Here is a 21,698-nt window from a genome sequence, read left to right on the forward strand (position 1 = left end):
GGCTGAGGCGTGTCCCTATGCTGGGCTCACTGCCCAGGGTCCCCCTCGCTCTCCCCAGCTGCTCCCAACACCCAGCTCCGGATTGCTCCAGCCCCAGTCTGCCTCAGCACGGCTGCTGCTCTGCCTCCAGCTCCCTAGGCCACTTCTCTGGCCCCTCTGGCTCTGGTTGCTGCAGCTCTGCTCCCAGGACAGGTCTGCTCCGCAGGCTGCTTCTGTGACTCTGCTCCCAGCACTGACCTGCTTCCTGGGCTGCTTTTCTGGTCCCTCTGGATCTGGCCCAGCTCTGCTCCCCAGCTTAGCTTGGGCCCCACTCTGTCTGACCCAGGCAATTCCAGCTCAGGAGGACGGGACCTCCCTGGCCTCCTGACTCCCTGATTAGCCTGCTTGCCCTGTCAATCAGGCTGACCTAGAGCATTGGCCTCTCTCCATTGTTCCTGGGGATGGTCAGTCTCAGGGTGCTGATTCCCCATCGACCCTTCCCCCTTTTAGTACTGGGAGCTAGCAACTAAAACACCCCACTGAATGTTAGTAAGGGGGCAACAGTCCCCTTACACAATCATATCCCCTCTCAGCCTTTCTTTGCTGGGGTAGGCTAAGCAAAGCTCTTCCAGTCTCTTCTCATAAGATAGGCCCTCTGCCCCCTGACAGAGCTCTTTTCTGCATGTGTACTAGTCTGGGAGGAGGCAGAAGGTGATTGCCTGCCTGCACCAGGGCGGGACGTAGGTACTGGGGCCTGTGCTAGTAGCATAGCATTGTAGCTGGATAGTAGAGGGCTGTTTAATCTAGCAGACAAAAGTATTAAATAATCCAGTGACTGTACGCTGAAGCTAGACATGTTTATGTACAAATGAGTGCAGATTTTACATGGAGGGTAATTAACTATTGGAACAACATACCTAAAGATGTGCTGGATTCTTTGTCCTTTGGTCCTGGAGTGTTTAAATGAAGACTGGGTGTCTCTTTCTAAACGATATGCTTTCTCTCAACCAGAAGTTATAAGCTTGGTGCAGGAATCACGGGGTGGGATCTTCTGGCCTGTGCTATGCAGGTAAACTGAATGATTGTAATGGTCCCTTCTAATTGAATCTTAAATTGAATTAATTTAGTTTGTGACCCAGCAAGTCTATGCCATTACATGGTCATGTCTATCCATCGGGCAGCTTTGGAAGGAGATGATGCTCACCTTGAGAGGCGTCCAGGAACTTGCATTTGTTAATGTCAAAGTTCTGAGCAAAGCTTCGCCACTCTTTCAGGTGAAACCTACTTTTCTAGGTAGAGGTGAAAGTTCTGAAATATTAGCTAGAGCAGGTCCACTCCTAATATGTGAATCTTCTATGCTTGAGATTTAACCAATGAAAAATGCTTGCTACTGCTAAAGACTTATTTCCATTGAAAACATCAGGGAGGGCCTAATTATAAAATACCATAGCAATGTAATTATTCCTACACAAAAATTGCTGTAAAGTGATATGTATTTCTTTTATAGGACAAAGAGCGCAATTTTTCTGGGAAATAATTCTGTTCATTATCCTTGGTTTGTATTTTTTTAAATGAAGATTGCTTTTCTACTGTGAATCAACTTCCTGCCAGTAAATTAATAGTGGAATCTATATGTGGAAATCAACTGTTGGGATGGTTTTTATGGAAATGATCAGTGAGCAATATTTTTAAAAAATTAAGTTATCTAAAGTGGAAAATTAAATTTAGATGTGTTTAGCACAATCAGCTTCTATAAATAAATAAGTTGTAAATTTTCCCAGCAGTCCAAACTACAGATGAAACAAAGAAAAGACAGCATTTCCCACTGGTATCCTTTTTAGAACTGAATTCTCATTAGAATGATTTTCAGGATGGTTTACAGTAAAGCAAATTAAATTTCACAGATGAGTGGAAACAAAATTTTGGCTAAAACTCTGGCCTTGAAAGATCATGTAGGTAACTCATAGATGGAAATGGATCTAGAGAATTACAGATTCCTGGAAATATAACAGTGTAGAATAACCACGGATACCTGAGCATGGGGACTGGAGTAGCTGTTAAACAAACAGAGCTCTGGAGAAGAGGGATAGTAATGAAATTGAAATTATATGGAGCGGATGGAGTGCACAGCTGTGCACTTGTATTATAACTGGAACAAATGATATGTAATTGAAATACTGTTTAGCCCACTGTGTTGAAGAGTGTTCAGTTCTGAAGTGAGCCAGCTGAGAGTAGGCAAATATATAGCTCAGAGGAGGAGAGCTGATGGGGTTAATCTGTTAACATATTAAGAGGGCCGGGCTGGAAGCATTTGGATATTAGGCTTCTGTTTAAAATTTTGCTGTGCTTGAAATCACATTGCAAAATAATTAGAGGTACAGTTGTCAAAAGCACCTAAGTGACTTAGTCACTCAGAGTCAAAGTGTCATTGAAAGTCAATGGGACTTAGGCCTGTTCTTCGCTACAGAGTTAGGTTGATATAAAGCAGCTTAGGTAAAATGCAACTCCCACCAATGTTAAGTCACCCACTAAATCCACTTAATATCTCTGCGCCCACTAGAGGTGTAGCGTTTTGGTCTATGTAGTTAGGGTGACGCAGTGTCCGTGTCAACACTGCACTACTTACATCACCTTTTGGCTGACAGCAGGAGCTTCCCCCTTCTTACCCCCCACCCCCAACGTGGGGCTGACTGCTGGAGCCCCCTCCTCCATGGGGTTCCAGCTGTCAGTGCCCCAGCGTGGTCTACACGGTTAATTTGGTGGAAGTGCTCCTGGTGAGGACGTGCATCGCCAACAGAAGGAGCATAGTGTGGACGTGAACCAATTACTTTAATTACTTAAGTCAACTTAATTTTGTATTGTAGACATGATCTTAGCCCTGGTCTACACTAGGACTTTAGGTCGAATTTAGCAGCGTTAAATTGATGTAGACCTGCACCCGTCCACACGATGAAGCCCTTTATTTTGACTTAAAGGGCTCTTAAAATCGATTTCCTTACTCCACCCCGACAAGTGGATTAGCGCTTAAATCGGCCTTGCCGGGTCGAATTTGGGGTACTGTGGACACAATTCGACGGTATTGGCCTCCGGGAGCTATCCCACAGTGCTCCATTGTGACTGCTCTGGACAGCACTCTCAACTCAGATGCACGATTGTTTGCCGTTGCTCTGATGCAGGGAGGGGCGACTGACGACACGGCTCACAGGGTTGGCTTACAGGGAGTTAAAATCAACAAAGAGGGTGGCTTTACATCAAGGAGTATTTCAGGCAGGACTTCACGGAGCGTTCCAATAAGAAATGGTTCACCTAAGTTATTGTTCTTATTGGAACAAGGAGGTTAGTCTGGCCTCTGATTGATACATGGCTAGATTTACCTTGCTGCACCTTCTCTGTGAGCGACTGCAGTGTGACCTAGAGGAATGAGTCCCCTAGACGGGGGGCGGGTGGGGGGGTTTGAAAATGAGTACAAAACAAATCTAGTCTATTTCTTGTTTTGATACACTCCATCTATCTTTTACATCTTTGGCTGGCAGCAGAGGGTGCAGAAGGACTGCATGCCATCCACATCTCATGGCTGCTCGGCAGAAGATGGTGCAGTAGGACTGCTAGCCATCCTCATCTCTTGCCTGCCTGGCAGAAGATGGTGCAGTAGAACTGGTTTCAGAGTAACAGCCATGTTAGTCTGTATTCGCAAAAAGAAAAGGAGTACTTATGGAACCTTAGAGACTAACCAATTTATTTGAGCATGAGCTTTCGTGAGCTACAGCTCACTTCATCGGATGCATACCATGGAAACTGCAGCAGACATTATATACACACAGAGATCATGAAACAATACCTCCTCCCACCCCACTGTCCTGCTGGTAATAGCTTATCTAAAGTGATCATCAAAAGAGGTGCTGTTGTCGTCATGAATAGGTCGTAATATGAACAAGAGGCTGCTCAGCAGCTCTCCAACACCACTTTCTACAAGCCATTACCCTATGATCCCACTGAGAGTTACCAAAAGCAACTACAGCATTTGCTCAAGAAACTTCCTGAAAAAGCACAAAATCAAATCCGCACAGACACACCCCTGGAACCCCGACCTGGGATATTCTGTCTACTACCCAAGATCCATAAACCTGGAAATCCTGGGCGCCCCATCATCTCAGGCATTGGCACCCTGACAGCAGGATTGTCTGGCTATGTCGACTCCCTCCTCAGGCCCTACGCTACCAGCACTCCCAGCTACCTTCGAGACACCACTGACTTCCTGAGGAAACTTCAATCCATCGGTGATCTTCCTGATAACACCATCCTGGCCACTATGGATGTAGAAGCCCTCTACACCAACATTCCACACAAAGATGGACTACAAGCTGTCAAGAACACTATCCCCGATAATGTCACGGCTAACCTGGTGGCTGAACTTTGTGACTTTGTCCTTACCCATAACTATTTTACATTTGGGGACAATGTATACCTTCAGATCAGCGGCACTGCTATGGGTACCCGCATGGCCCCACAGTATGCCAACATTTTTATGGCTGATTTAGAACAACGCTTCCTCAGCTCTCGTCCCCTAACTCCCCTACTCTACTTGCTCTACATTGATGACATCTTCATCATCTGGACCCATGGAAAAGAAGCCCTTGAGGAATTCCACCATGATTTCAACAACTTCCATCCCACCATCAACCTCAGCCTGGTCCAGTCCACACAAGAGATCCACTTCCTGGACACTACAGTGCTAATAAACAATGGTCACATAAACACCACCCTATACCGCAAACCTACTGACCGCTATTCCTACCTACATGCCTCCAGCTTACATCCAGGACACACCACACAATCCATCGTCTACAGCCAAGCTCTGCGATACAACCGCATTTGCTCCAACCCCTCAGACAGAGACAAACGCCTACAAGATCTCTGTCAAGCTTTCTTACAACTACAGTACCCACCTGCCGAAGTGAAGAAACAGATTGATAGAGCCAGAAAAGTTCCCAGAAGTCACCTACTACAGGACAGGCCTAACAAAGAAAATAACAGAACGCCACTAGCCGTCACCTTCAGCCCCCAACTAAAACCCCTCCAACGCATTATTAAGGATCTACAACCTATCCTGAAAGATGACCCAACACTCTCACAAATCTTGGGAGACAGGCCAGTCCTTGCCTACAGACAGCCCGGCAACCTGAAGCAAATACTCACCAACAACCACATACCACACAACAGAACCACTAACCCAGGAACTTATCCTTGCAACAAAGCCCGTTGCCAACTGTGCCCACATATCTATTCAGGGGACACCATCACAGGGCCTAATAACATCAGCCACACTATCAGAGGCTCGTTCACCTGCACATCCACCAATGTGATATATGCCATCATGTGCCAGCAATGCCCCTCTGCCATTTACATTGGCCAAACTGGACAGTCTCTATGTAAAAGAATAAATGGACACAAATCAGATGTCAAGAATTATAACATTCATAAACCAGTCGGAGAACACTTCAATCTCTCTGGTCACGCAATCACAGACATGAAGATCGCTATCTTAAAACAAAAAAACTTCAAATCCAGACTCCAGCGACAAACTGCTGAATTGGAATTCATTTGCAAATTGGATACTATTAATTTAGGCTTAAATAGAGACTGGGAGTGGCTAAGTCATTATGCAAGGTAGCCTATTTCCCCTTGTTTTTTCCTACCCCCCCCCCCCGCCCCAGACGTTCTGGTTAAACTTGGATTTAAACTTGGAGAGTGGTCAGTTTGGATGAGCTATTGCCAGCAGGAGAGTGAGTGTGTGTGTGTGTGTCCCTGGGAAAAAGGGGGGAGGGTGAGAAAGCCTGGATTTGTGCTGGAAATGGCCCACCTTGATTACCATGCACATTGTAGGGAGAGTGTTCACTTTGGATAAGCTATTACCAGCAGGAGAGTGAGTTGGTGTGTGGTTTTTGGAGGGGGGTGAGGGGGTGAGAGAACCTGGATTTGTGCAGGAAATGGCCCACCTTGATTATCATACACAGTGTGAAGAGAGTTGTCACTTTGGATGGGCTATTACGAGCAGGAGAGTGAGTTTGTGGGGGGGGGGGCGGAGGGTGAGAAAACCTGGATTTGTGCTGGAAATGGCCCAACTTGATGATCATGTTAGATAAGCTATTACCAGCAGGACAGTGGGGTGGGAGGAGGTATTGTTTCATGATCTCTGTGTGTATATAATGTCTGCTGCAGTTTCCTTGGTATGCATCCGATGAAGTGAGCTGTAGCTCACGAAAGCTCATGCTCAAATAAATTGGTTAGTCTCTAAGGTGCCACAAGTACTCCTTTTCTTTGTGCAGTAGGACTGCTAGCAATCTGTATCACCTGCCTGCTCACCATAAGATGGTTCAATAGGACTGACTGCAGGACTAAAGAGAATGACCTGATCAAGTCACTCCAAATTTAGTCCCTGCACCCATGTCTGCCCAAGCAGACATGTTCTTTGACCATGGGATGGTGTTCTTTGACCATGGGATGGTGTTCCATGAAGGAGGAGTGCTGGGCAGAGACGGGCTCTATCTTACGAAGAGAGGGAAGAGCATCTTTGCCAGCAGGCTGGCTAACCTAGTGAGGAGGGCTTTAAACTAGGTTCACCGGGGAAAGGAGACCAAAGCCCTGAGGTAAGTGGGAAAGCGGGATACCGGGAGGAAGCACAGGCAGGAATGTCTGTGAGGGGAGGGCTCCTGCCTCATACTGGGAATGCAGGGCAATCAACAGGTTATCTCAAGTGCTTATATACGAATGCACAAAGCCTTGGAAACAAGCAGGGAGAACTGGAGGTCCTGGTGATGTCAAGGAACTATGACATGATCGGAATAACAGAGACTTGGTGGGATAACTCACATGACTGGAGTACTGTCATGGATGGTTATAAACTGTTCAGGAAGGACAGGCAGGGCAGAAAAGGTGGGAGAGTAGCACTGTATGTAAGGGAGCAGTATGACTGCTCAGAGCTCCGGTACGAAACTGTAGAAAAACCTGAGTGTCTCTGGATTAAGTTTAGAAGTGTGTGCAACAACAGTGATGTGGTGGTGGGAGTCTGCTATAGACCACCGGACCAGGGGGATGAGGTAGATGAGGCTTTCTTCCAGCAGCTCACGGAAGCTACTAGATCGCATGCCCTGATTCTCATGGGTGACTTTAATTTTCCTGATATCTGCTGGGAGAGCAATACAGCAGTGCATAGACAATCCAGGAAGTTTTTGGAAAGCGTAGGGGACAATTTCCTGGCGCAAGTGCTAGAGGAGCCAACTAGGGGGGCGCTTTTCTTGACCTGCTGCTCACAAAACGGGTAGAATTAGTGGGGGAAGCAAAAGTGGATGGGAATCTGGGAGGCAGTGACCATGAGTTGGTTGAGTTCAGGATCCCGACGCAGGGAAGAAAGGTAAGCAGCAGGATACGGACCCTGGACTTCAGGAAAGCAGACTTCGACTCCCTCAGGGAACGGACGGCCAGGATCCCCTGGGGGACTAACATGAAGGGGAAAGGAGTCCAGGAGAGCTGGGTGTATTTCAAGGAATCCCTGTTGAGGTTACAGGGACAAACCATCCCGATGAGTCGAAAAAATAGTAAATATGGCAGGCGACCAGCTTGGCTTAATGGTGAAATCCTAGCGGATCTTAAACATAAAAAAGAAGCTTACAAGAAGTGGAAGGTTGGACATATGACCAGGGAAGAGTATAAAAATATTACTCTGGCATGTAGGAATGATATCAGGAGGGCCAAATCGCACCTGGAGCTGCAGCTAGCAAGAGATGTCAAGAGTAACAAGAAGGGTTTCTTCAGGTATGTTGGCAACAAGAAGAAAGCCAAGGAAAGTGTGGGCCCCTTACTGAATGAGGGAGGCAACCTAGTGACAGAGGATATGGAAAAAGCTAATGTACTCAATGCTTTTTTTGCCTCTGTCTTCACTAACAAGGTCAGCTCCCAGACTGCTGCTCTGGGCATCACAAAATGGGGAAGAGATGGCCAGCCCTCTGTGGAGATAGAGGTGGTTAGGGACTATTTAGAAAAGCTGGACGTGCACAAGTCGATGGGGCCGGACGAGTTGCATCTGAGAGTGCTGAAGGAATTGGCGGCTGTGATTGCAGAGCCATTGGCCATTATCTTTGAAAACTCGTGGCGAACGGGGGAAGTCCCGGATGACTGGAAAAAGGCTAATGTAGTGCCAATCTTTAAAAAAGGGAAGAAGGAGGATCCTGGGAACTACAGGCCAGTCAGCCTCACCTCAGTCCCTGGAAAAATCATGGAGCAGGTCCTCAAAGAATCAATCCTGAAGCACTTGCATGAGAGGAAAGTGATCAGGAACAGCCAGCATGGATTCACCAAAAGAAGGTCATGCCTGACTAATCTAATCGCCTTTTATGATGAGATTACTGGTTCTGTGGATGAAGGGAAAGCAGTGGATGTATTGTTTCTTGACTTTAGCAAAGCTTTTGACACGGTCTCCCACAGTATTCTTGTCAGCAAGTTAAGGAAGTATGGGCTGGATGAATGCACTATAAGGTGGGTAGAAAGCTGGCTAGATTGTCGGGCTCAACGGGTAGTGATCAATGGCTCCATGTCTAGTTGGCAGCCGGTGTCAAGTGGAGTGCCCCAGGGGTCGGTCCTGGGGCCGGTTTTGTTCAATATCTTCATAAATGATCTGGAGGATGGTGTGGATTGCACTCTCAGCAAATTTGTGGATGATACTAAACTGGGAGGAGTGGTAGATACGCTGGAGGGGAGGGATAGGATACAGAAGGACCTAGACAAATTGGAGGATTGGGCCAAAAGAAATCTGATGAGGTTCAATAAGGATAAGTGCAGGGTCCTGCACTTAGGACGGAAGAATCCAATGCACCGCTACAGACTAGGGGCCGAATGGCTAGGCAGCAGTTCTGCAGAAAAGGACCTAGGGGTGACAGTGGATGAGAAGCTGGATATGAGTCAGCAGTGTGCCCTTGTTGCCAAGAAGGCCAATGGCATTTTGGGATGTATAAGTAGGGGCATAGCGAGCAGATCGAGGGACGTGATCGTTCCCCTCTATTCGACATTGGTGAGTCCTCATCTGGAGTACTGTGTCCAGTTTTGGGCCCCACACTACAAGAAGGATGTGGATAAATTGGAGAGAGTCCAGCGAAGGGCAACAAAAATGATTAGGGGTCTAGAACACATGACTTATGAGGAGAGGCTGAGGGAGCTGGGATTGTTTAGCCTGCAGAAGAGAAGAATGAGGGGGGATTTGATAGCTGCTTTCAACTACCTGACAGGGGGTTCCAAAGAGGATGGCTCTAGACTGTTCTCAATGGTAGCAGATGACAGAACGAGGAGTAATGGTCTCAAGTTGCAGTGGGGGAGGTTTAGATTGGATATTAGGAAAAACTTTTTCACTAGGAGGGTGGTGAAACACTGGAATGCGTTACTTAGGGAGGTGGTAGAATCTCCTTCCTTAGAGGTTTTTAATGTCAGGCTTGACAAAGCCCTGGCTGGGATGATTTAACTGGGAATTGATCCTGCTTCGAGCAGGGGGTTGGACTAGATGACCTTCTGGGGTCCCTTCCAACCCTGATATTCTATGATTCTATGATTCAAGCGCTCCTGATCGACTTCATAGAGGCAACCAGGAGCACCTTGGACATGACGATGACGGCTACCAGTCCTATTGCACCGTCTGCTGCCACAAGGCAATGGGTTGCTGCTGCGGTGTAGCAATGCAGTACCGCGTCTGCCAGCACCCAGGAGACATAGGGTGATGGTTACCTGAGTGGGCTCCATGCTTGCTGTGGTATGGCGTCTGCACAGGTAACTCAGGATGGAACGGGGGCCTGACAATATGTACCCAGAACCATCTGCGACAATGTTTTAGCTCCATCAGGTATTTGGATCTCAACCCAGAATTCCAATGGGCAGCGGAGACTGCGGGAACTGTAGGATAGGTACCACAGTGCAACACTCCAGAAGTCGACTCTAGCCTTGGTACTGTGGAAGCACTCCACCGAGTTAATGAACTTACAGCATTTTCTGTGGGGACGCACACACTTGAATATATAAAACCATCTTCTAAAACACCGACTTCTATAAATTCAACCTAATTTCATAGTGTAGACATACCCTGAGTCTCTGAAGTCCCAAAGTCTCTCCTGAAAATGGGACTTAAGCTCCTAAGTCACTCCAGGTGCATTTGAGAATTTTACCCTGGGTATATTTCTTAACTACGTCCATGAAAAGGAGTTTCCTGGATCATAACTGTAGTAGCATTCAGTTTGACAATCTTTAAAAGAGTTGTTCTGATATCACAGTTATGTGATCACATCAGTGCAGGCTTCCATTCTGATATTTTTACTCTCCTGGACACAGTTACCAGATCCTGTCCAGCCCCACAAACACTATGGTTACTCAAGCACACTTCTAACATTTTTCAAAAGTTGTCTGACATTTTAGAGAGTCTCAATTCCAAACCAGCTCTCTTTTAGAAGTACAGATTTTCCATGAGTAGTGGTGCAAAGGCTAGCTGTGAACTGACTGGTGATCTGCCAACAGCTGTGATTGTAAACCAGTTGTGTGTTAGGAGGTCGGTTGAGTAGAATTGGATGTGTGTTAGCAGGTGCCGTGGTGACTGTAGTGCTACAGATACTGCAGCACGCCAGAGACGTTACACTCTGGGCTAGTGGAGTCTACCGTCTGGCACCAGACAAAGCACATCACAACAGAGATGAGTGAATGCTGCATTCCCAGGTGCATTGTTCCACCTGCAAAGAGGAGACGGCTCACTCTCCTCCAGCCTGTGGAGGGGGGAAAGAACCACCTCACTGAGATTTCTAAGTCTTGCCTACATTTTCAAAAATGGAGGCCAGAATTCACCGATGGTTCAGCTCAGCTGGTGGCAGTGATGCTGGAATCTGTAGTGTGCAAGACGACTCAGGTATATTTCCCACCATGCCATCTAACTTGTAATCTGTGTTAAAAATGACTGAGCTCTGTCTTCACTACAGGATCTACTGTTGCTACGCATAGTGGAGTATCCCTGGTGGAAAATTACAAGTCCCAATTCTGTCAATATAGAGGCAGCCCTAGATGTGCTGAAAAGTTCTAGACTCTTGTAGCCTCCTTTAGGCCAATTGTACTGTCCTGACCATTCAGGAGGTCCTTTGCTTCCCAGCGCCCTGCCCCTGGGCTCCCTGTCCCTGATGCCCCTTTTCTCTTCTTAAAAACAAGGATGCTCTGCTACTTGCTCTCCACTCCTCTCCTGGGGAAAGTATAGCAGCTCCAGCTCCTCATGATGCTCATTTCTCAGGAGGAGCAGGGATGGTTTGTTCCTTGGCATTCCCCTTTCTACCAGAGAAGAAACCAGTTGGTCCCTGGTTGAACTTGGCCAGAATTGCTCCTGGACCTGAGGGAGTGAGTTGGCTAAGTCGTGTTGTCATACGCTTTCATTGTGGTTTAGAATAAAGGTGGTTGGAAATTAACTGAGAATTTCTTCACTGTTAGTATTAGAATTCTTCCCACGGGCTTTGTATTAACTACGTTATTTGCTGTGGGAGGCTCTTACAATGCATGTTTTGACTGCTCAGAGGAATCATAGAATCATAGAATATCAGGGTTGGAAGGGACCTCAGGAGGTCATCTAGTCCAACCCCCTGCTCAAAGCAGGACCAATTCCCAATTAAATCATCCCAGCCAGGGCTTTGTCAAGCCTGACCTTAAAAACTTCTAAGGAAGGAGATTCTACCACCTCCCTAGGTAACGCATTCCAGTGTTTCACCACCCTCCTAGTGAAAAAGCTTTTCCTAATATCCAATCTAAACCTCCCCCACTGCAACTTGAGACCATTACTCCTTGTCCTGTCCTCTTCTACCATTGAGAATAGTCTAGAACCATCCTCTCTGGAACCACCTCTCAGGTAGTTGAAAGAAGCTATCAAATCCCCCCTCATTCTTCTCTTCTGCAGACTAAACAATCCCAGTTCCCTCAGCCTCTCCTCAGAAGTCATGTGTTCCAGACCCCTAATCATTTTTGTTGCCCTTCGCTGGACTCTCTCCAATTTATCCACATCCTTCTTGTAGTGTGGGACCCAAAACTGGACACAGTACTCCAGATGAGGCCTCACCAATGTCGAATAGAGGGGGATGATCACATCCCTCGATCTGCTCGCTATGCCCCTACTTATACATCCCAAAATGCCATTGGCCTTCTTGGCAACAAGGGCACACTGCTGACTCATATCCAGCTTCTCGTCCACTGTAACCCGTAGGTCCTTTTCCGCAGAACTGCTGCCTAGGTATTCGGTCCCTAGTCTGTAGCTGTGCATTGGGTTCTTCCGTCCCAAGTGCAGGATTTATCCTTATTGAACCTCATCAGATTTCTTTTGGCCCAATCCCCCAATTTGTCTAGTAGGGATCTCAAAGAGCTCAAGTCTCAGGTTGGGAATAGCAGCAGCTCTGATTTATATTGGCATCTCAAAAGACTGAGGGCCAAGTCTTTTTTTAAAGAACACGGTGCCTTTTTATGAGAAAATGCTTGGCATATTTTAAAACTCCAAGGAAATCTCAGACCAGTTCCTATCTTAGATCCAGAATTGATGTTCTTATGTTTCCATGACAGCAGCATGGTGACTCATCCTATGATGGTAAGCAGCCTGCTTCTCTCACGCAGGGGATTGGAAAAACAATTTTTCCACAGCTATTCCAGGGGTATAAGGTTTGATTTAACTAGTAAGGCAAATCATGTGTCCTGGTGGTCGGAGCTGCAGACTGGGAATCTAGACTCCTGGGTTCTGTTCTTGGTTCTGCCACTAAGTTTGGATAAATCACTTAACTTTCCTATAGCTCTCCTTACCGTTATGTAAAGTGGGGGGGAATAATAAATGGGTGGCAGGTATTGTTTGCTAACCTCCTTGAGCTCCTCAGGTGAAAGGTGCATTAGAAGTGCAAAATATGGTTAAATAGTAACTCCATAACTGTTATAGTAAATTCATATTTTGTAGGTGCAAATTGATACTCCAGTATGTATAGGTTTCAGAGTGGTAGCCGTGTTAGTCTGTATCAGCAAAAACAACGAGGAGTCCTTGTGGCACCTTAGAGACTAACAAATTTATTTGGGCATAAGCTTTCGTGGGGTAAAACCAACTTCATCACATGCATGGAGTGGAAAATACAGTAGGAAGAAATATATATACACAGTACATGAAAAGATGGGAGTTTCCTTACCAAGTGGGGGGTCAGTTCTAAGGAGACAATTCAGTTGATGGTAAGGGGTAAGTTACCAAAGTGGATCTCCTTAGGTCACTGCTAGTATGAGTAGGGCCCTACCAAATTCACAGTCCATTTTGGTCAATTTCACAGTTGCAGGATTTTAAAAAATCATAAATTTCATGATATCAGCTATTTAAATCTGAAATTTCACAGTGTTGTAACTGTTGGGGTCGTGACCCAAAGCGGGTTTGTGGTGGGGTTGCAGGGTTATTGTAGGGGGTTGTGATATTGCCACCCTTACTTTTGCACTGCTGCTGGCAGCGGCGCTGCTTTTGGAACTGGGTGCCCACCTACTAGCCACCACTCTCCGGCCGCCCAGCTCTGAAGGCGGGAGAGAAGTAAGGGTGCTCATACCATGAACTCCCTACAATAACTTCTGACCCTCCCTGCAACCCCCTTTTGGGATGGGACCCCACTTTGAGAAATGCTGGTCTCCCCTGTGAAATCTGTGTAGTATAGGGTAAAAGTATACAAAAGACCAGATTTCATGGTCCATGATGCATTTTTCACTGCCATGAATTTGATAGGGCCCTGTAGCAGACCACGGACTCACCGGCATGGCACCTCCTGCTGGTTGTTTTGGAAATTAGCTCAACTCCAGCTCCGGAGTGCCCTCTGCTGGCCTGTGTCTTGCCTGCCTCAGGCCCCGTGTCCCTCCCAGACCCCAGTGCCCCTTTACCTCAGGGTTCTGCCCCAGCAGTACCCCCAGATTCTGGGTCTCCCCTCCCAGGGGAACCCCCACCCCTTTATCCCCACCTTGCCTCAGTGGCTGCTGCCAGTCATCATCTAGCCCCCTTTCACTGGGGCAGACTGCAGTCTGTAATGGCCACTCATCATTGGCAAGGGGGTTGAACCTGCTGCCTTTGCCTATCCCTGGGCTGCCCCTCTGCAGCCCCAGTACCTTTTGTAGGCCTTCAGCCTGGGGGTTTACCAGGCTGGAGATCCCCAGCTCCCTTTGCCCTTCCCCAACACTGCTCTGCTCTGCAACCTTGCTCCCAGACAGCTAGCCCTTCCCACTCCAGGGCTAGAGTGAGACTCCTTCAACTCCTGGCCCCACAGCCCTTTTATCCAGGCCAGCTGTGGCCTGATAAAGCCAGCCACACCTGGGGCCAACTATCTCGCCAGACCTCCCTCAACTGCTCTTAATGCTTTTCCCAGCCGCAGCCCGCTCCAGGGCTGCTTTTAACCCCTGCCTACTGGAGTGGGGCAACTGCCCTACTGGAGGCCCTAAGTATGATTGACACAGCATCTTGAGGAAGCTTTCAAGCAGTGTGATTGTCTGGGCTTAGTGGGGGAGTGGCTGAGTACAAGGTCAAAAAACATCTTTCGATTGGCTGGAATTTTCCTGGAAATCTCGTCTACCCTGTCTTGGCATGCACACTTCTAAATATCTGTCCTGTACCTGAATGTTGTTTTGATATTCTGTAATATTCAATTGACCGTATGGGGCCCATACTTCACACTGTGGCTGTGGAATACTCTCCCAGTGGGGGAGGTGGGAATCCCATCACTTGGGACATTGAAAACTAGATTGAATAAAATGTTAGAAGATGTACACTAGGGAACAAACCTACACTGGCAGAGAGGTGGGAAAAGATGATTTAATGGGTCTCTTCCATCTCTGACTTCTGACTGTAATATATGCTTATATTTCCATTATATTCTATATGGACTGTTTGCCTTGACTGTCCCTAATACTGGAGATAGAAGGTATATGGTTCTGTGCAAACTTATTGTTTGAATACATTGGCCCTGTCTGAAGTTCAGCCATTACTTTCAGTTCTGACATTAGTAATTGATATTGTGTTGGAGACACCCCGAATTTTTCTCCAAATGCTCTTTAAAGCTCACATTTGTTAAAATTATGGGATTCCATGAACTATGCAGGCTTAATCAATGGTATTGGCTGCCTGGGACAAAACTGCTTTAGACAGGATGTATAAAACAATACTAATTATCAAGCTGCGATGTCTTACAAGGTTTTCCACTTTAAGGTTAAATCTTGAAGTTCTTACACTTGGGAGAAATTTATGTTTTATTGTTTCAAGTTATTGATTTTTACAACATGGAGGAAGGAGAGAGGGAAGGTGTATTCACAGATGTCATTAGTGTTGTCATGCTAGTGACGGAGGGGCTGTGTAACTGCCAGTCACACACCAACACGCAGACAGAAAATCACGCTCCGCTTGCCACTTAGGTCCTTCTTGTCTGGCAAACAGTAATACATTTATCCTGTTGATGAATCAAGTCAAAATGGGGGGCAGTTTTCTCTTTAACATCTTCATGTGGGTCAAAACTACTTTTATTTACCAGGAAATGGCTTTTATATAAAAAACCCAAGTGTTTGTATTTTACTACGTATTAGCAGTTGTAGTTTACTAGAATTTTACTAAGGCAGTTACTGCCTTTATTTTACTTAGTGATAAATTGGTAAGTGTCAAAACCAACCAAAGTATTTTCCATTTCAGCCACTCCTTAGTGTTACAACTGTTAGCTTTCTATTATTGCTCTTGTTAGGAACTACTGATTACTTCTTGTAAAGATTAATTTATCACTTTTGAAATTAGATTAAGGGCCAGATATAATTAGTATAATATATTGTGTATATATATATAATACAATATTAGTATAAATCCCAAGTAACTCCGTTGAGATCAAAATCTGTTCCTTGGAATGAACCATGCCTGTTTTTTGTGCTCCAGATCAGTTTAATTAAGGTAATTCAGCTTGCCAAGACGTATACAGGACTTTGAATATGTGTGTGTTCCACCTCTTCACCCATAACTCCTTGTTGTATATGAGGAATCTGGTCTGAGTATGGACCAGAATAGTTGTACAGTATACAAATGAAATGGTATTCAGTAACTACCACATGACCCTTCCTTTCTTAAATATTCACAGTATATGCACATTGGAGAGAGAGTGAAAATGTGACATGGAGTCTTTCCAGAAAAGTTTTTTTAAAAGCAGAATAGATTGTAAATGACCTATTTTTTTAAGTTTTAAAGGTTAGTGTAAAATAAAAATGACAGATAACTTTATACAAGAAAAATGAGCTGTCCCTATATCACAGAGTGGAAGTAATTGCTTCCCATGGAGAAGCTGTGCTTTGTAAAACCCTTAGCAATTCTTAACAATGTTCTATTTAAGCCCTTCTCTTAAATTTTTCCATTATCTGTTAGGATGTTTTATTTTAATGCATTCAGTCTGAAATGTTCATTTCTTTCCCCCTGCCAGGTTGTGACCAGACTGATCCATTTGCTGGGTGAGACGATTCTTGGCAGCCTTCAGCAGGGGGGTAAGAAACACTTCCTGGGCTATTTGCTTTATTTGCAGTGCTCAGAAAAGATGTCTAAGGGCCAGATTCAGATCTCAGTTACACTGATACATTTTCCAAGTAATTCTACTGAATTCAGTGGAATACTGCTGGATTTACACCAGTAAATTTGAGAACAGAGAATTCCTGTCAGAGATAAGAATTTGCCCCTGATTATTCCACTTTAGCCAGGAGTAACAATTTCAAGGGAGTAACAATTTCATAAGTACAGAATGAGTGTGCATTGGTAAGATAAATGGGATGGGGGAATGAAATCAAATGTAATTGATACCACTGAGTCCCAAAGGTACTGATATACATGCACAGTGAAATCTGCTTCAAATATTTGTTGAGAGAGAGGGTTTTCAGGGACAGGGAGCAATACTGAATTCAGTAACCTTGCACAGAATCACATCACACCAAATGGAATCTGCATGCAGGATGACCTAATGAATCTGTAGGTTTCAAAGTAGCAGCCGTGTTCGTCCTCATCCGCAAAAAGAACAGGAGTACTTGTGGCACATTAGAGACTAACAAATTTATAAGAGCATAAGCTTTCGTGGCTACAGCTCAGTTTATTGGATGCATAGAATGGAACATGTAGTAAGAAGATATATATACACACACACATACAGAGAAGGTGGAAGTTGCCATACAAACTGTAAGAGGCTAATTAATTAAGATGAGCTATTACCAGCAGGAGAAAAAAAACTTTTGTAGTGTTAATCAAGATGGCCAATTTAGACAGTTGACAAGAAGGTGTGAGGATACTTAACATAGGGAAATAGATTCAATATGTGTAATGACCCAGCCCCTCCCAGTCTCCATTCAAAGCCAAGTTAACGGTATCTAGTTTGCATATTAATTCAAGCTCAGCAGTTTCTCGTTGGAGTCTGTTTTTGAAGCTTTTCTGTTGCAAAATTGCCACCCTTAAATCTTTTACTGAGTGGCCAGAGCGGTTGAAGTGTTCTCCTACCGGTTTTTGAATGTTATGATTCCTGATGTCAGATTTGTGTCCATTTATTGTTTTGCGTAGAGACTGTCCAGTCTGGCCAGTGTACGTGGCAGAGGGGCATTGCTGGCACATGATGGCATATATCACATTGGTAGATGTGCAGGTGAACGAGCCCCTGATGGCGTGGCTAGTGTGATTAGGCCCTATGATGGTGTCACTTGAATAGATATGTGGACACAGTTGGCATCAGGCTTCGTTGCAAGGATAGGTTCCTGGGTTAGTGTTTTTGTTGTGTGGTGTGGTTGCTGGAGAGTATTTGCTTCAGGTTGGGGGGCTGTCTGTAAGCGAGGACTGGTTTGTCTCCCAAGATCTGTGAGAGTGATGGGTCATCCTTCAGGATAGGTAAATCTTTGATGATGCTCTGGAGAGGTTTTAGTTGGGGGCTGACGTTGACAGCTAGTGGCATTCTGTTATTTTCTTTGTTGGGCCTGTCCTGTAGTAGGTGACTTCTGTCTCTGTCAATCTGTTTTTTCACTTCAGCAGGTGGGTATTGTAGTTTTAAGAATGCTCAATAGAGATCTTGTAGGTGTTTGTTTCTGTCTGAGGGGTTGGAGCAAATGCGGTTTTATCGCAGAGCTTGGCTGTAGACGATGGATTGTGTGGTGTGTCCTGGATGTAAGCTGGAGGCATGTAGGTAGGAATAGCGGTCAGTAGGTTTCCGGTATAGGGTGGTGGTTATGTGACCATTGTTTATTAGCACTGTAGTGTCCAGGAAGTGGATCTCTTGTGTGGACTGGTCCAGGCTGAGGTTGATGGTGGGATGGAAATTGTTGAAATCATGGTGGAATTCCTCAAGGGCTTCTTTTCCATGGGTCCAGATGATGAAGATGTCATCAATGTAGCGCAAGTAGAGTAGGGGCGTTAGGGGACGAGAGCTGAGGAAGCGTTGTTCTAAGTCAGCCATAAAAATGTTGGCATACTGTGGGGCCATGCCGGTACCCATAGCAGTGCCGCTGACTTGAAGGTATACATTGTCCCCAAATGTGAAATAGTAATGGGTGAGGATAAAGTCACCAAGTTCAGCCACCAGGTTTGCTGTAACATTATCGGGGATACTGTTCCTGACGGCTTATAGTCCATCTTTGTGTGGAATGTTGGTGTGGAGGGCTTCTACATCTATAGTGGCCAGGATGGTGTTTTCTGGAAGATGACCGATGGATTGTAGTTTCCTCAGGAAGTCAGTGGTGTCTCGAAGGTAGCTGGGAGTGCTGGTAGCGTAGGGCCTGAGGAGAGAGTCCACATAGCCAGACTCCAACGAGAAACTGCTGAGCTGAATTAATATGCAAACTAGATACCATTAACTTGGGTTTGAATAGAGGCTGGGAGTGGCTGCGTCATTACACATATTGAATCTATTCCCTTACGTTAAGTATCCTCACACCTTCTTGTCAACTGTCTAAATGGGCCATCTTGATTATCACTACAAAAGTTTTTTTCTCCTGCTGATAACAGCTCATCTTAATTAATTAACCTTTTACAGTTTGTACGGCAACTTCCACCTTCTCTGTATGTATATATAGATATCTTCTTACTATATGTTCCATTCTATGTGTCCGATGAAGTGGGCTGTAGCCGCGAAAGCTTATGCTCTTATAAATTTGTTAGTCTCTAATGTGCCACAAGTACTCCTGTTCTTTTTTAAATGAATCTGTAGTTTGCTTATCTTGCTGAGTTGCCTAATAGCAAATCATTCAGTATTTAGGTGTTCCCAAGTTTTTGTCCTGAGAAATTTCTTGTGAATTGCCTTGGTTGAATTAGTTTAGATTACTAATTGGGTTGATTGTTAGTGGGTGGGAGGAAACTTCCCTTACTGTTTGTTCTTCTTGGACTATAAAACAAAACCAGTTTTAAAAGAAAATAATGTTCTAAGTACTGGTAAGTTTAGAAAACCTCTGTGCTGTGATGCTCATTTATAAGATTTAAAACCATTTACAGAAATGTGTCTGTTTCTATGCAACCCATTGCTACCAGTGTGGCTGGGGTTTTAATGGAAGGTAAGAGAGCTAGGTAAACAGCTGACATTGAATTTCCGTTGTCTGCTTTGGACCAAGTACTTTGGAGACGGGAAACAAAAACGATTAGGGGCAGGGAACAGCTTCCGGACAAAGAGAGATTAAAAAGACTGGGACTATTCAGTTTAGAAAAGAGACAACTAAGCGGGGAGACGATGGAGGTCTATAAAATCATGAATTGAATTGACAAAGTGAATTGTTATTTACCCCTTCATATAACACAAGAACTAGAGATCCCCCAATGAAATAATCAACAGCAGGTTTAAAACAAACATAAGGAAGTACTTCTTCACACACAGTCAGTCGTTGCCAAGGGATGTTGCAAAGGCCAAAAGTATAAGTGGGTTCAAAAATAATGAGATAAGTATCTTTGAAAACTCATGGCGAACCGGGGAAGTCCCGGATGACTGGAAAAAGGCTAATGTAGTGCCAATCTTTAAAAAAGGGAAGAAGGAAGATCCTGGGAACTACAGGCCAGTCAGCCTCACCTCAGTCCCTGGAAAAATCATGGAGCAGGTCCTCAAAGAATCAATCCTGAAGCACTTGCATGAGAGGAAAGTGATCAGGAACAGCCAGCATGGATTCACCAAGGGAAGGTCATGCCTGACTAATCTAATCGCCTTTTATGATGAGATTACTGGTTCTGTGGATGAAGGGAAAGCAGTGGATGTATTGTTCCTTGACTTTAGCAAAGCTTTTGACACGGTCTCCCATAGTATTCTTGTCAGCAAGTTAAGGAAGTATGGGCTGGATGAATGCACTATAAGGTGGGTAGAAAGCTGGCTAAATTGTCGGGCTCAACAGGTAGTGATCAATGGCTCCATGTCTAGTTGGCAACCGGTATCAAGTGGAGTGCCCCAAGGGTCGGTCCTGGGGCCGGTTTTATTCAATATCTTCATAAATGATCTGGAGGATGGTGTGGATTGGACTCTCAGCAAATTTGCGGATGATACTAAACTGGGAGGAGTGGTAGATACGCTGGAGGGGAGGGATAGGATACAGAAGGACCTAGACCAATTGGAAGATTGGGCCAAAAGGAATCTGATGAGGTTCAATAAGGATAAGTGCAGGGTCCTGCACTTAGGACGGAAGAACCCAATGCACAGCTACAGACTAGGGACCGAATGGCTAGGCAGCAGTTCTGCGGAAAAGGACCTAGGGGTGACAGTGGACGAGAAGCTGGATATGAGTCAGCAGTGTGCCCTTGTTGCCAAGAAGGCCAATGGCATTTTGGGATGTATAAGTAGGGGCATAGCGAGCAGATCGAGGGACGTGATCGTTCCCCTCTATTCGACATTGGTGAGGCCTCATCTGGAGTACTGTGTCCAGTTTTGGGCCCCACACTTCAAGAAGGATGTGGATAAATTGGAGAGAGTCCAGCGAAGGGCAACAAAAATGATTAGGGGACTGGAACACATGAGTTATGAGGAGAGGCTGAGGGAGCTGGGATTGTTTAGCCTGCAGAAGAGAAGAATGAGGGGGGATTTGATAGCTGCTTTCAACTACCTGACAGGGGGTTCCAAAGAGGATGGCTCTAGACTGTTCTCAATGGTAGCAGATGACAGAACGAGGAGTAATGGTCTCAAGTTGCAGTGGGGGAGGTTTAGATTGGATATTAGGAAAAACTTTTTCACTAAGAGGGTGGTGAAACACTGGAATGCGTTACCTAGGGAGGTGGTAGAATGTCCTTCCTTAGAGGTTTTAAAGGTCAGGCTTGAGAAAGCCCTGGCTGGGATGATTTAACTGGGAATTGGTCCTGCTTTGAGCAGGGGGTTGGACTAGATGACCTTCTGGGGTCCCTTCCAACCCTGATATTCTATGATTCTATGATTCTAAGTTCATGGAGGATAGGCCCATCAATGGCTATTAGCCAAGATGGCCAGGTACACAAGCCTGTGCTCCGGGTGTCCCTAAACCTTCAACTGCCCGAACCTGGGACTGGATGATGGAGGATGGATCACCTTAAATTGCATAGCTCTGTCCATTCCCTCTGTAGTATCTGGCACTGGCCACTGTCAGAAGGTAGGAGTCTAGGCTAAATGGACCATTGGTCTGACCTAGTAGGGCTGTTATGTGTTCTTATGATTAACTTTGCATTGTATCACAGCTTAAAAACA

At 45.5% G+C, this 21,698-nt stretch overlaps 1 protein-coding gene across 2 annotated transcripts in view; it reads left to right on the plus strand.

The window, feature by feature from the left end:
- PNPLA7 (patatin like domain 7, lysophospholipase) overlaps positions 1-21,698 on the plus strand; it is a 432,325-nt gene that overhangs the window by 224,526 nt on the left and 186,101 nt on the right. For both annotated transcript variants that reach the window (XM_084650336.1, XM_084650337.1), the window contains one exon: positions 16,476-16,536. In XM_084650336.1, the coding sequence (XP_084506462.1) occupies positions 16,476-16,536 (61 nt within the window). The remainder of the gene's footprint in view (positions 1-16,475; positions 16,537-21,698) is intronic.

The sequence above is a fragment of the Lepidochelys olivacea genome (assembly GCF_965140295.1).
Source record: "Lepidochelys olivacea isolate rLepOli2 genome assembly, chromosome: 16".
NCBI lineage: Eukaryota > Metazoa > Chordata > Testudines > Cheloniidae > Lepidochelys > Lepidochelys olivacea.